The sequence below is a fragment of the Abrus precatorius genome, unplaced genomic scaffold, assembly GCF_003935025.1.
Source record: "Abrus precatorius isolate BTA unplaced genomic scaffold, Abrus_2018 Scaffold10, whole genome shotgun sequence".
In the NCBI taxonomy this organism is placed as follows: domain Eukaryota; kingdom Viridiplantae; phylum Streptophyta; class Magnoliopsida; order Fabales; family Fabaceae; genus Abrus; species Abrus precatorius.
In genome coordinates, this window is record NW_020874292.1 from 28,745,853 (window position 1) to 28,760,680 (window position 14,828).

At 32.2% G+C, this 14,828-nt stretch overlaps 2 protein-coding genes across 3 annotated transcripts; both read left to right on the forward strand.

Annotated features, from left to right (window-relative positions):
• The first annotated feature begins 987 nt into the window (after positions 1-987).
• On the forward strand, positions 988-9,975 carry LOC113852205. Its single transcript, XM_027482445.1, has 6 exons — positions 988-1,082; positions 1,672-1,776; positions 1,865-4,266; positions 6,557-6,652; positions 7,921-7,959; positions 8,011-9,975. Exons 3-6 carry the CDS (start codon positions 2,266-2,268, stop codon positions 9,973-9,975), a joined length of 4,101 nt encoding a protein of 1,366 aa, XP_027338246.1. The 5' UTR covers positions 988-1,082; positions 1,672-1,776; positions 1,865-2,265.
• A 982-nt stretch (positions 9,976-10,957) lies between these two features.
• On the forward strand, positions 10,958-13,779 carry LOC113864306 (coatomer subunit zeta-2-like). 2 transcript variants are annotated; one of them, XM_027497892.1, is made up of 7 exons: positions 10,961-10,991; positions 11,032-11,075; positions 11,693-11,852; positions 12,052-12,199; positions 12,325-12,402; positions 13,250-13,334; positions 13,431-13,713. In XM_027497892.1, exons 2-7 carry the CDS (start codon positions 11,067-11,069, stop codon positions 13,488-13,490), a joined length of 540 nt encoding a protein of 179 aa, XP_027353693.1. In that variant the 5' UTR covers positions 10,961-10,991; positions 11,032-11,066; the 3' UTR covers positions 13,491-13,713. The 2 variants fall into 2 exon arrangements, with proteins under 2 accessions (XP_027353684.1, XP_027353693.1); XM_027497883.1 differs by having other exon boundaries at positions 10,958-11,075; positions 13,431-13,779.
• Positions 13,780-14,828: the final 1,049 nt, after the last annotated feature.

A 14,828-nucleotide genomic window follows, 5' to 3' on the forward strand; every position in this document is an offset into this window, starting at 1 on the left:
TAAGAGCACAATAGAAAAATGCAAAAAAAAAAATTTCTTGAACTTCTGAAGTCAGAAATAAAAAGGAATATTTTTTTTTGACACAAGGACAAAAAAAAGTATTAAAATATTTACTTTTTTATATTCTCAATATAACAAATACATTCTTTTTTAATAACAATTTTTTTATTTCATTTTCCTAAAGTCAATATATAATTAATATTTTTTAACTCTTAATATTTTCCAACATTTATTATCAATATATTTAATTAGACTTTATATATTTTTCTTGTTTGCTCATGCATTTTAAACTATAACTAAAATAATAAAAAAATTAAGGTGACCTAATTACATTTTTTTTTCAAATAGATTTAGTAAAAAAGTGTATAGGGGAGGAAACTTGAGAAGGACAGTGTGATAAAGTAATCCTAAAATTCTTCATATCAACTTGTGATATAATTCATTTAGAAACATATACTAAAAAATGATTATAGAACCTTTACTTTTGAAAGATTTATAAAATATAAGAATGATATTCCAAAAATAAGTTTAAGTTTATTCATTTTATTAAAATAAAAATAATATATATTATAAAAAATCATATATGAAATGAACTTTTATTATTTAAAAGATCAAAAAAATTTACATGTCTCCAAATTAACCTCAATAATTTTGTCAAATATTTAGTTAATTTGTTCAAAATATAATTTTTTCAATTTTATACCGTACTTGTCATAATATCTATAAATTTAAAAAATTATTTTGTATTCTCTTCAAACTAATAGTTGTGATTCTTTGATTAAAGACTATTAACATCTTTTTAAATAAAGTATTAATTCTATTATTTATCTCTCTAAAATTAATAATCGTACTTTTTTTTCCTTAAAGAGATGATAACTTTTTAGTTATCCATTAGAATTTACTGTTTTTATTTGTTAAAAAATGAAATAAAAATATTTCGGTGAATCGGGGCATAGAAATCGTAGAAAAAAAAATGGTATTTTCTTCAATCAAAATACATACCCATAGGGAGCAAACTTGTTCGAAGAGAAGCATGTTGTGGTCGTGGTTGGTAGTTTCGAAGTGAGAAGAGATCACGTTAGGTATTATTATTATTATTATTCATCTCTTTGCTCAATACTCACTCAATTCAATTCTATCCCTTTATCAACTCTGTGTACGCATTCAATTCAAGTTTGTCCATTCCATGTTTTGCCAATGCTTATTTCAAGGGTTTCAAACATCCTTTGATGTTTTTTGAAATGCCCCTGTTCTTTTGTGCTTTGGTCTTTTTTTCATTTTTTTTTTAATTGAAGAAAATCCAAAGGCTAATTATCGGAAGAAAATATAACTGTTGGGCATCAAAGATGTTAGGTTTAGAATTTATGAGCATGCATGGGTGAGAAAGGTTGGGACACGAATGGCAGAGCTTAAATATTTATGTTCTGTGATATACACACACTCCCAATTAGTCTCTTGATGACAAAATAAGATTCCACTTAAACGCTGTTTGAATTGAACAATCCAGATTTTACACACCCTCATGTGGGATGTTGTTGTGTTGATTTTACTTGAGGACTTGTGGACGTGTAATTTCCTTAGCTTTTGTAACTTGGATAAACTATCCTGTTGTAGTGAATCTGGTTTTCTTTTCTTTTTTTTTGGGTGCTCGTCTTGTGGCTATTTAAAAAGGGTTAGCTTTGTACCATTGTATGCAGATGGCTGTGTTACTTTGTTGATCATCGAATGAATCCAGGTGCAATGATGCTTTGATTTAACAGATGAATGTTATATGAAGTAAGAAGGTGAACAATGGTGTCAATATTTAGTAAAAATTATTAATCTATCACTTATTGTATCTAATATGTGTTTTTCATTTTGGTAGATAGGGAAGTGCATTCACTTATGTTGGGGAAAGGGACAGGTGGCCAGCCTAATAGAAGATTGAACCTTTGACATTATCATTACTCCAGAAGCACAGAGAGAGGGTCCAGTGCCAGTTGAGCTAAATGCTCTTGCTAGAAGAAATGTCTCTAGAGATGCCCCAAAAAGCTTCCCACTTGAGCTACTGTCTCAGAGTCTAATCGGGTTGCATTTAACAAATAACACTAGATAAGTTACAAGCTTTTAAGCTACATTGCGTGAGATACGAAGTTGTATAAGAGGTTAAGCACCTGGTATATGATTGAAAATTCTTTTAGTGGATTTATCTGTCAAAGTATTTAGTATTCAAATAATATTGTTAGACTTGGGGTAGCTGATTGATTTTGTTTTATAATATGCTAGATGGAAGGGACCCCTCTCTGCTGTGAACAATTGCCAGATGGGGAATGCATAGAGGTTCAGAAAGACGAAGATGGTGCACTAATTGAATTAGATTGTCAAAATGGTTTTTCTGAAGGAAGAAAGGATTTTGTTGCACCTGCTGTTGGAATGGAGTTTGAGTCATATGATGACGCTTACAATTATTATATCTGCTATGCCAAGGAGGTGGGATTTCGTGTAAGGGTGAAGAATTCATGGTTCAAGCGAAATAGCCGAGAAAAATATGGTGCAGTGCTTTGCTGTAGCAGCCAGGGTTTCAAAAGAATAAAAGATGTTAACCATTTGAGAAAAGAGACAAGGACTGGTTGCCCTGCAATGATAAGGATGAGGTTAGTGGAGTCTCTAAGATGGAGGATACTTGAGGTTTCACTTGAACATAACCACATGTTAGGTGTTAAGATACACAAATCGGTTAAAAAGATGGGAACTGGAACTAAAAGGAAGTCATTGCCTAGTTCTGATGCTGAGGTGCAAACAATTAAGTTATACCGTGCACTTGTGATAGATGCAGGAGGTAATGGACATTCAAATTCTAGTGCAAGGGATGACAGAACTTTCTTTGAATCTTCTAATAAATTGAACCTTAAAAAAGGTGACACACAAGCTATTTATAATTTCTTCTGCCGGATGCAATTGACTAATCCAAACTTCTTTTACTTGATGGATTTCAATGATGATGGGCATTTGAGGAATGCATTCTGGGTTGATGCCAGGTCCAGGGCTGCATGTGGTTATTTTGGTGATGTTCTTTATTTCGATAACACTTATTTGTCAAACAAATATGAAATCCCTCTTGTGGCTTTTGTTGGGATAAATCACCATGGTCAATCAGTTTTATTAGGCTGTGGCCTGCTTGCAAGTGAAACAACAGAGTCTTACACGTGGTTGTTTAGGGCATGGGTTACATCCATGTCAGGATGTTCTCCCCAAACTATTATTACTGATAGGTGCAAGGCTTTGCGGAGTGCAATTGTAGAAGTTTTTCCTAGATCTAGCCATCGTTTTGGTTTGTCATTGATTATGAAAAAAGTACCAGAGAAATTGGGAGGGTTGCACAACTATGATGCAATCAGGAAAGCACTTATTAAAGCAATTTATGAGACATTGAAAGTGATTGAATTTGAAGCAGCATGGGGATTTATGATTCAACGCTTTGGAGTTAGTGACCATGAATGGCTTCATTCTCTATATGAAGATCGAGTTCATTGGGCACCAGTATATTTGAAGGACACATTTTTTGCTGGAATGTCTGCAGCACGCCCTGGTGAGAGCATTAGTCCTTTTTTTGACAAGTACGTGCACAAACAGACTCCTCTTAAGGAGTTTCTTGATAAATATGAATTAGCTCTTCACAAGAAGTACAAGGAAGAATCTTTTGCAGATATTGAATCAAGGAGATCAAGTCCCTTGCTAAAAACCAGATGTTCTTTTGAATTGCAGCTCTCTAGAATATACACAAGAGAAATGTTCATGAAGTTTCAATTAGAAGTGGAAGAAATGTATTCTTGTTTTGGTACAACACAATTACATGTGGATGGCCCCATCATAATTTTCTTGGTCAAGGAGCGTGTTCTGATTGAGGGAAACAGGCGGGAGATTAGGGATTTTGAAGTTCTGTACAGTAGGACAGCTGGTGAAGTTCGTTGCATCTGTAGTTGCTTTAATTTTTATGGATACCTATGTCGGCATGCACTGTGTGTGCTCAATTTTAATGGGGTTGAAGAGATACCTCACAAATACATTCTTTCACGATGGAAGAAAGATTACAAGCGTCTATACATTCCTGATCACAGCTCTGGTAGTACTGATGACAATGACCGCATTCAATGGTCTAATCAATTATTTAAAAGTGCCTTACAAGTTGTGGAGGAGGGGATAATTTCTCTAGACCATTACAATGTAGCGTTGCAGTCTATAGAAGAATCACTGAGTAAGGTTCATGATGTAGAACAGAGACAGGAGTAACCATCAATGTATTCTAAAAAAATACTTAGTGTATGTTATTTTGTATATTTCTACCTGCTGCAATGCGGTGTTTAACTTTGGCCATTTTACAATGTCTATATCTTGTATAGGTAAAGATATTTTTGCGTTAAACCCTGTGTAGCCTTTCTCTTGTCATTTCTGCAATAATGAATCAATCTAATTTCTATAAGTGGTACTGCTTTGAAAGTTGAACAATTGACATACTCTTTCTCAAGACCTCTTTACCTCCTTTACCTATGCTGTTGCTGAAATGTCTTGAATTCATTAATTAAAACATAAGGAGTTAGGAAGATAGAGTTAACTGCAAAGTAGATGTAGAATTGGTTTGGTGGTTATAATTGGAAGGACATGGGCTTGAATAGTAATTGTCATTTGTTAGGAATTGTAAATTCAACACTTACCCTCAGGAAGAAAATTCTCCCCTTTTCTTTTTTGTCATTAAATGTTTGTTGACAGAATCTTTATTCTCACATTCTGTTTCTTGGTCCTTATCAGAATATATAAATGCCAAGGGAAGAAGGAACTTTTTGAAGGATATCAGTTGAATTTTATCATGTTTTAGGTCTGCAATTCTCAATATATATTTGTCACATCACAACACCCATGAATTCTTGCTTTTGCAATTCTTTTGGCATGACTTTGACAGCGGTGGATGCATTCGTTGTGTTTGTTGTGGTATTCAAGCTCAAGATTGTTGACTTTTAACAATTAAGAGGTTGTTTGGGTATTGGAGGAAAGTGGGAGGAGAGAATATATTTTGTATTTTAAATAAATATATTTAAAATTAATATTTTTTATAGTAAAATATATAAATTAATATATTGATATAAATTTAATATATTAATTATTATAAATAACATATATTTTTTAATTTAAAATTTGAAAAATATGTTATCTTCTTTCTTCTTCTCCAAAATTTTTCTCTCAAATATACCTAACGGAACTTTGAAGACATTGTCTAGATTGGTAAGGTTTTGTGTTCTAATACTTAACTCTCTTAAAACAAAAAAAAAAAATCACTTTAAAAATAATGTTAAGTTATTTGTAAAATAATATTATAAAAACAAAATTAGCTACAGTTTTTTAAGTGTTATTAATGTTAACTTTTAATCAAAATTAGGGTTTTATCATAATAATCTTTGATATTATTAAAATGAAAATAATTTATTTAATAAATAACATTAATAATACTAAAAAAACAGTACATGAATTTTGTCCAATTATAAGTCATTCTTAAATTGTTTTTTAGAAATTATATTAATTTACAAGATAAAAGGACCAAAAAAATTACTTAACGGAAGTTAAAAGATTATATTGACTATATGTTGATTTCTAAATATATTTTAAAATAAATCACATTCACAATCATTTATTATTTTATATCACAAAACACATAAACCAAGTGACAGGGTTATTCTAATTTAACACGTAAGTCTAGAGTTCAAATCCTGTAGTTAAATTAGATATTAAAAAAAGTTCGTGATCAGTAATTTTTTAAAAAAATTAACTTGCACTTAAATATACAATAATACTTTATAAAGAATTAAAGGATATTATAAAATTTAATTCAATAATGAAATATTATATTTTTTATAAAATTTATTTATTATTTTTTTATCACATAACATTTTTTTTTTATGAGCAACATATAAGCGGGTGTAAGAACTGAAAAAGAAAAATGAAATAAAAGGAAGAAAAAGATGGTATTTGGATGCACTTAAGCAGTTGATAGTGCAGCGTCACTCGTCGAAATCGCTTCAACTCAACTCAACTCAATTCGTTGCAGCTTCTCCGTTAGTTTCTATCACTTAACCCAATCATCGCAACAAAGCTTAGGTTTTTCTTTCTTTGCTGCGACGCCATTTTTATTTTATTTTATTTTTAATTTTTCATCAGAATTTTCTTTATCTTTTTTTTTTTGGATATGCTAAAACCGGTTTAACCCAACCCGAGTTGAAATTCTATTGGTTCAATTTCAAATCTTCACTCTGTTTAAAAATTTAATTCTACAAGATATCGTTTGTATATATGCTCCCTTCAATTTGTGAAGTTGTGTGAGGGATTCAGTGTATCACAACAATCGTTGCCATCCACTTTTGTGTGCATATTAAGTGTTCTTTAAGCCAAATTTTTAAGATGTTTGAGGAGCATGAGCAGAGTTTTAATTACTTGTTTTATTGTTAAATTACGAATATATTTGAATTAAAATGTGATTACTTGAAATGTGAGTTTATGGAAAGGTTAACATCATCTCATACTTTGACAGAAATCATGTGAATCCTCTGGCCAGACCATGACGGACGATACCGTGTCTTCTCCGATCGATAAAGTCTTGTCACTGAGTCCTAATCTTGACATCGCGGTAAATTTTTTGTCTATACCCTGTGCTCATGCCTATGCCTTGTGTTGTGCTTTGTTTAGCATTTTTGTGAAGTCTGAAAGTTACAAGACTTCAGTGTGGTGTTTAGTTCAGCTAAATTGGGTTATGGTTTGGTTTCTATGCATCGTGTTGGGGTATGTTTTGAAGAACCTTAGGCTCTTGACCCTTTTTGGATTGAAACTCTTGTTATTGTTTGTTGTGTATGCTCAAAAGTGTTCTTCTGTTTTGTGAAAATGGAACAATGTCATTCGACTGACAAATTTTTAGCATTGCTGTTAATTTCTTGTTAGCTAAATGAGAGAAGAAGTGTATCAATTGTCTTGAGGTAAACTGCAAAACCTAGATACTCTGAAATTCGTTAAGTATCAGTGTTGTACACATATCCGATACCGAAATGTCATATTCATACTATATGCTTGTATACATATCTATGGAGTATCCTCTGATTTTTTTTCTTTATTGAGTTTTACTGGCTAATTGTGTTTGGGATACAGTGGTAATGCTATTTACCTTTACAGCTGAACAATATAAAATACAATACCTTGATTTTTTTTTAATTAAAAAAACCGTGTTTCAATATAAAATACAATAAAAATATGTAATTTTGCAAAATTCCCTTAGAGAAAATAATATATTCTTACAAGGGCAGAGGAATGATATGTAATCATGCTTTTTTGTTGTGATCACATGATCATCATTTACTAATATGGTTATTTATTAATAAGAAATTATCGATGTCTCATTACAAATACTGTGCATCTATGTAAAATATACTTTTCTATACATTTTTGTTAACATATTCAGGCAATATCATATCTTGAATTTCTAAGAACTCCTCATATCCCTGTACCTGTATTATATGCGGGCTTCATAAGAGGTCACTGTATAAATAAAAGATAAGAATGGATGGATTTTCATTATCTTGTGTTTGGATTCTAAATCATTCGTGAAGTATCAGTTGTGGATATCACTCAAGATCTGGGCTAACCACTTATATGGCTACTGCTTTAAATATATAATTATAATATATGCTGAGAGAGAAGGGTGGATAAAGGACTGACTGTGTATGGAACAAATAAGAGAAATTTCATACCAGTAGGCAATGTAAAATTTTGAGCGGGCAAAACTAGCAAGGTCATCTATGAGCTTGGTTGTCAAGATACTTCAATTTCTCATGTCGATTTCAGTGCATACTCAAATTTCTTAGATCTTGTTTTGAATTTGAATTTTTTTTTTTCACCTTATTCCAGATAGATGATGGATCTCCAAACTGTGAGCAACTACTCGAAGTTGAGGATGAAGGCAATGAGCTTGAGAATGAATGCGGTCAATTGTTTGAGATTGATGGAAGTGAACATGAAAATGGGAGGGATGAAACAACAGTCATGGATAGTCATAGTGGAGAATCTCAAGGGAAAGACTACCCCCCACCAGTTGTTGGAATGGAGTTTGATACTTATGATGATGCCTACAACTATTACAACACCTATGCAAAGGAAATTGGATTTGCTATTCGGGTTAAATCTTCGTGGACCAAACGTAACAGCAAAGAGAAGCGTGGTGCTGTGCTTTGCTGCAACTGCGAGGGTTTCAAAACAATTAAAGAAGCAAATAGTCATAGGAAAGAAACAAGAACAGGCTGTCTAGCAATGATTAGATTGAGATTAGTGGAATCTAATAGGTGGAGGGTCGATGAAGTCAAGCTTGAGCATAACCATTCATTTGATCCTGAGAGAGCACAAAACTCTAAATCACATAAGAGGATGGACAATGGAGCCAAAAGAAAAGCTGAGCCAACTCTAGACGTTGAAGTCAAAACAATCAAGTTATATCGAATGCCAGTTGTAGATGCATCAGGTTATGGAAGCTCAAATTCTAATGAAGGAGGAACTAGTAACAACATTTATTGTTCCAGGCGTTTGAAACTAAAAAAACGTGATCCAGATCTTATATCAAATTACTTCTGCCGCAGTCAATTGATGAATCCTAATTTTTTCTATGTGATGGATCTGAATGATGATGGACAACTGAGGAACATATTTTGGGTTGATTCTAGATCTAGGGCTGCGTATAGTTATTTTGGTGATGTGGTTGCATTTGACTCAACATGTTTGTCAAATAATTATGAGATTCCACTTGTTGCGTTTGTTGGCATTAATCACCATGGGAAATCTGTTTTGCTAGGAAGTGGTCTGCTTGCCGATGAGGCATTTGAAACATATATTTGGTTATTTAGGGCTTGGCTTACTTGTATGTCTGGTCGCCCTCCACAAACTATTATTACAAACCAGTGTAAGGCTGTGCAAAATGCAATAGCTGAGGTTTTCCCCAGAGCTCACCATAGAATTTGTCTATCACAAGTCATGCAGAACATTCTTGGGTGTTTTGTACAGTTTCAGGAATATGAGGCGTTTCAGATGGCACTGACTAAAGTGATATATGACTCTAAAACAGTTGATGAATTTGAAAGGGCTTGGGATGATCTAACCCAGCATTTTGGAATAAGAAATAACGAAAAGCTCCAAAGCTTACATGAAGAACGAGAGCATTGGGCACCAGTGTACTCCAAGGACACATTTTTTGCTGGAATATCTGATTATGAAAAGGGTGAGTCTGTGGTTCCCTTTTTTAAGGGTCACGTGCATCAACAAACTTCTTTGAAAGAATTTTTTGAGATTTATGAATTAGTTCAGCAAAAGAAGCGTAGAAATGAAGTTCTTGATGATTTTGAGTCATGCAATCAGAGCCCACTACTGAAGACAAGATGCTACTATGAGTTGCAGCTCTCTAAATTGTACACAAATGCAATATTCAGGAAATTCCAAGATGAGGTGGTGATGATGTCCTCTTGTCTCAGCGTCACGCAAACTGAAACAAATGGGTCTATAGTGACATACATGGTAAAGGAACGTCAAGGGGAAGAACCTGTAAGAGATTCTAGGCATTTTGAAGTAATGTATGATAAAGCTGGAGCAGAAGTTCGCTGCATTTGTAGTTGCTTTAACTTCAAAGGGTACCTATGCAGACATGCCTTGTATATCCTTAGTTATAATGGTATGGAGGAAATTCCATGTCAGTATATTTTGTCAAGATGGAGGAAGGATTTTAAGCGATTGTATGTACCTCATCTCAGCTCTGATAATGTTGATATTAGCAACCCAGTTCAGTGTTTTGATCATTTGTATAAACGTGCTATGCAAGTTGTTGAAGAAGGGATGATATCCCAAGATCATTATATGGTTTCTTGGCAAGCATTCAAAGAGTCTTTGAATAAGATCCGCCTTGTAGCAGACAGACAAGATTGAATAAATTAATCAAAGATAATAATTTTAATAATATGTTGTGCATAATTTGTTATTCATTTTTTTCCTTTGCCAAGCATTGACACAGGCATGGTTCTTTAACTGCGTTTGTGTAAAGTTTGGAAAAAGCATAAAATATATTATTTAAAATATGTAAATTTGCATGTTTCAAATTTGTCTGCAAAGGGAAGAACTTGTCTTGCCTAATTTTTTTTTGGGAAGGGAAGTCTTTCATAGAGTTGTCAGATCCCAACAATGTTCACTAAAAACCAGAATGTTTTCCTTCTACTCAAGGCGTTCATATCAAATCAAATCTCTGCCGTTGGTTTCCTTTTGGAATGTGCATCATGTCCATCTGAAACACAAAATAACTAGTTCAACTTATTCAATCAAAAGAATTAAGATGTTCTTATGTTAAAAATGAGAGAGATATATAAAATAATTGTGTTAGAATTCATCGTTATTTGTGTAAGAATTATAAATTTATTTGTATATATTTTTCTTTCTAACATGATATTTTTATGGTAGTTGCTAACATGAAGGAATCCAAATTCCAATCAAAACATATTTCCACTCAAATTTTTGTACTCAAATTATATTATTTCAGAAATGAAAAACGCATTATGCTACATCCACAACCCCCCCCTCCCTAAAATAAATTAATAAAACTAATCGTCGCCAAAGATAACTTAATTTAAAATATTTTATTATAAAAAGTTATATTATTTGTCGACGCCTAAAGATAACTCAATAGTTAAATATATTATTTATCACACAAATGACACGTCTTTTTTTCTTCTAATTTTTTTATATTTAAATTAGTTTTATATTTAATAAAAAATTCTATTCTATTCAATTCAATTTAGAAAAAATATATTCTTATTACAATTTTAATTTGTATTAATTTATTTTTTAAATTTTAATGTAAAAATACTCAATAATAATAATAATAATAATAAAAGGGTAGGAGTTGAGTGACTCGGTTGACAGAGTCACAGAGGTTTCTTCAGATTTTGTTTGTGTGTGTGTGTGTGTGAGAGAGAGAGAGAGAGAGAGAGAGAGAGAGAGAGAGCTTTCTCTTTGGTTTCTACATCATGTCTCCGGTAAGTCTCTCTTCTCTTCAATTTCACTCCTTTTTCGTTACCCATTTTTCATCTCTTACACTTCGCACAAACCCAGATCCCTTTTTCCCATTTCTTTTCTTTTTCTGTAAAACCCTTTCTCCAATCAATTATCTTCACTATTTTTATCATGATCATGTGCACGCCTATTTTCATATCAGATTCATATATTACCCGGAATAATCTGTGATTTTATATGCATGCGTGTGTTCTCTTCATTTTAATCATCTAATTCTTAAAACATTTTATCTGTTCCCTTCCTATGTGAGGGGTTTTTGTAATTTTGATTTGCTTAGAAAATTGAAGGAGCTTGAACTGAAGCCACCCTTAGCATTTTACTGGACCACACCACTTTCCCCCATTTGATCTGATCTAACACTATTTCACAATTGCTGTGTTGATTTATTGTTGTGTTGTTTGACTTGCTTATTCTGAGATTCTGGGAACCTGATTGCGGTATAGGTAGAAATTGGGATACATGTTTCTTTTTCATGAACCTTGCTGGTTTTTAAAATTTTCCCTTTAGTTGAATCAGTGTGAAACATGAGGTTCCTTTAAGCAATGTTCTGACTTCTGATCCTTTACTGTGTTTTTCTTAGGAGGCATGTCCTTCTGTAAAGAACATCCTTCTTTTGGATTCTGATGGGAAACGTGTGGCAGTCAAATATTTCTCAGATGACTGGCCAACCAATGCTGCAAAAGAAAATTTTGAGAAAGTTGTGTTCACTAAGACTCAGAAGACCAATGCCCGCTCAGAAGGTGCGTGTGATTTAAAATCATCGTGATAAAAGATTTGCTGAATGACCATGCCATAATTCATGATGAAGAATCATCTTCATGTTTGTTATAAATCTACCTATGATTGGGATAGATTGTTAATCACTGATCTGTAGATGACTTCATTTTGTAAACGTGTTGACTTCACTTTTATTGCGTGTATGGGTTTTTCGTTTGCCAGCGGAAATAGCAATGTTTGAGAATAACATTGTTGTGTACAAGTTTGTCCAAGATCTTCACTTCTTTGTTACCGGTGGGGATGATGAAAATGAGCTTATCTTAGCCACAGTTCTGCAAGCATTTTTCGAATCTGTGGGCCTCCTCCTCAGGTGGTTCACTTATACTTGACTATGTATCTATATGTCATATTCAAGGGTATTATCAATCTATCACTATGAACACTAACTCAGCATTCCTTGGTGACTTCATTGGCTTCTCCCTTTTTCCTCTCCAGAGGCAATGTGGATAAGAAGGAAGCACTTGAGAACTTGGATCTCATTCTATTGTGCATTGATGAAATTGTTGATGGCGGGTATGCTATACTCTATTCTTGTGAAATTTATCATTGGTTGTTAGCATCTCTAGATCTTCTTTTGCTCCTCCTTCTTCCAATCTATAAATTGTAGGTGCTCTTTGATATATCAGAGATCAATTCTTGTCTGCAGTTAAATGATTGGAATTATAGTTTATTTGTCAGAATAAGAACTTGAACTGTTAGTCTGCTAGGAAGGAACACGAATACCAGAGTTTGGAGCTTTCTAATTTCATATGAGACTCTTGAATCAACATTCAAATGCTCTTGTAACAGTTGGCCTTGGATCAATTTTTATAGCTCTCGAGTAATTTCACCCCACTGGCTAGCTTGAACAATGAGATGTAACAAATGTCCACTTGCTTAGGTTTTGCTTAGTATCCTTAGCCAGAGTGAAATTTGAATGCATGCTTTTTCTGCTTTACTAAACATTTTCCTACAATGACATCTATATTTTCAATTCATCTTTTCTTGTTAAGCCAACCTTATGATCTTGTCATTTGCCCCTGTTCCTAAATGAAAAGATGCCATTTAGATCAAAACAATAGTTTTGGATTAAGCACAAGGTTAAATGCATGTTCCTTAGGAGTTTGGATCAACATTTCTTTTTAAGAGATCTTGGCTTCATGTTAGAAGGTCTCAGATACAGTTGATTATGTCGCTACTCTTTACATGCTTTCCCTCCAAAATTACTGCCATTGTGATTTCAATACTTACATGTTCCACAATATGAAAATTTCAGGCTGAATCATTCCATAAAAGGCATACCCCTCTGACCTTCCCATCTTTGTCTTAGAACCAACTAACCCTGTCTCACTTAAATTCCATGTCTTTATATTTTGTGCAGTATCATTCTTGAAACTGATCCAAATGTTATAGCTGGGAAAGTTGCAAGTAATAGTATAGATTCTGGAGCTCCTTTGTCTGAACAGGTATATTACATCCTTCACTTTAATATCAAAAAAGAAAATTAAAATGATATTCACTTATTTGAGGTATAACTGTATTTTCTTTTCTTTCTATTGCAGACACTAAGTCAAGCATTGGCCACTGCCAGGGAACATCTTGCAAGATCCCTTCTTAAATGATCCATATGGCATTTGGCAATGGAAGAGACTTATATTTTGGCTTTTCCTAGAAACGTTTATAAGAATATCACTTCATATATTGCATTTTCGAACCCAGATGAGGGTGTTACTTGCGCTGTGAAAGTTAATTTTTGACATTGGAATACAGGCTTTTTTTCTTTTTTTTTTGCAATACTTTTCTTGTGACATATTGTTACATTTAATTGCCCAGTAAAGTTCAGGATATTGGCATATGGCATTTTATTGTTCTGAAAATTCCATCAAAGTCAATTTAGTACGTACTATTTCTTTAAAATTTTATATTCCCTTGAGTTTCAAAAGAATACAACTCTTCCTCGATTACAAGTTCAGAGATCATGAAGTGGTTGATTTATTTTAAATTGATATTTAGAAAGTTATTTGCCATGTCAAGTTTTTCCGAGAAAAAAAATTCTCACTCTGTACGATAAAGGTTACGAAAGGGGTAAACTTTTACTTTAATTTGTGAAATATTAACTTTATTAAAGTCAGCTTTAAAAATTTAAAATTTAAAATTTTAGTTCTTGAAATTAATTATCATCAACCATATTAATCTTTATTGTTAAAAATGTTATAATTTATCATATTAAATGACATGTCAATTTATTCTTAACATAAAATAATGTTTTAAAATTGACTTTTAATATTTTTGAGTAAAAAAGTTTTTCATTGTCTTTTTTATTTTTCTTCTGAAACGGTGTTTATTTTTTTCTTTGCCCACTGCTGCCATGGATTGCGAAGTGTAAAAACAATAAAATTAACATTTCTAATAATATATTTAAAAAAAATTACGATAATTTTTCTCTTATTAACTTTAAAGGGATTTTTAATTGTAAAAGAATAAATGTAAAAAGATATTAGAATTTCATAAGGAATAGCTTTTGGATATCATTACTCATTGTTGGAGGAAAAAGTAAATGTAAAGAGATATTAGAATTTCATAAAGAATAGTTTTTGGATATCATTACTCATTGTTGGAGGAAAGAAAGGGACACCATAAAAGAAAGCGTAAAAGACAAAAATTTTATTACTTAAAAATGTTAAAATCAAGAATAAAAATAAACTATTTTTAAAATATTATAAAACGACGTTATTTTATATTAACAATAAATTGTTACGTATTACTTAACTCAGTTTTAATGCCTCTTAATGATAAAACTACTATAATTGACGATCCTTAAATCTAAAGACTAAAAATTTAGATTCAAAATTTAAAAAATTGATATGAACATTTTATATTTCAAGATTAAAGTAAAAATTTACTCATTATAAAAGTATCTTAAAAAGTACTATTTCGTGTCTCATTATGCTGAAACATTT

Coding starts and splice junctions, on each gene's coding strand:
- LOC113852205 (XM_027482445.1), top strand. CDS start 2,266: ATGGAAGGGACCCCTCTCTGCTGTGAACAATTGCCAGATGGGGAATGC. Junction 4,267..6,556: donor ATGTAGAACAGAGACAGGAG/TAACCATCAATG, acceptor ATACTTTGACAG/AAATCATGTGAATCCTCTGG. Junction 6,653..7,920: donor GTCCTAATCTTGACATCGCG/GTAAATTTTTTG, acceptor ACCTTATTCCAG/ATAGATGATGGATCTCCAAA.
- LOC113864306 (XM_027497883.1), top strand. Junction 11,853..12,051: donor GACCAATGCCCGCTCAGAAG/GTGCGTGTGATT, acceptor TTCGTTTGCCAG/CGGAAATAGCAATGTTTGAG. Junction 13,335..13,430: donor GAGCTCCTTTGTCTGAACAG/GTATATTACATC, acceptor TTTCTATTGCAG/ACACTAAGTCAAGCATTGGC.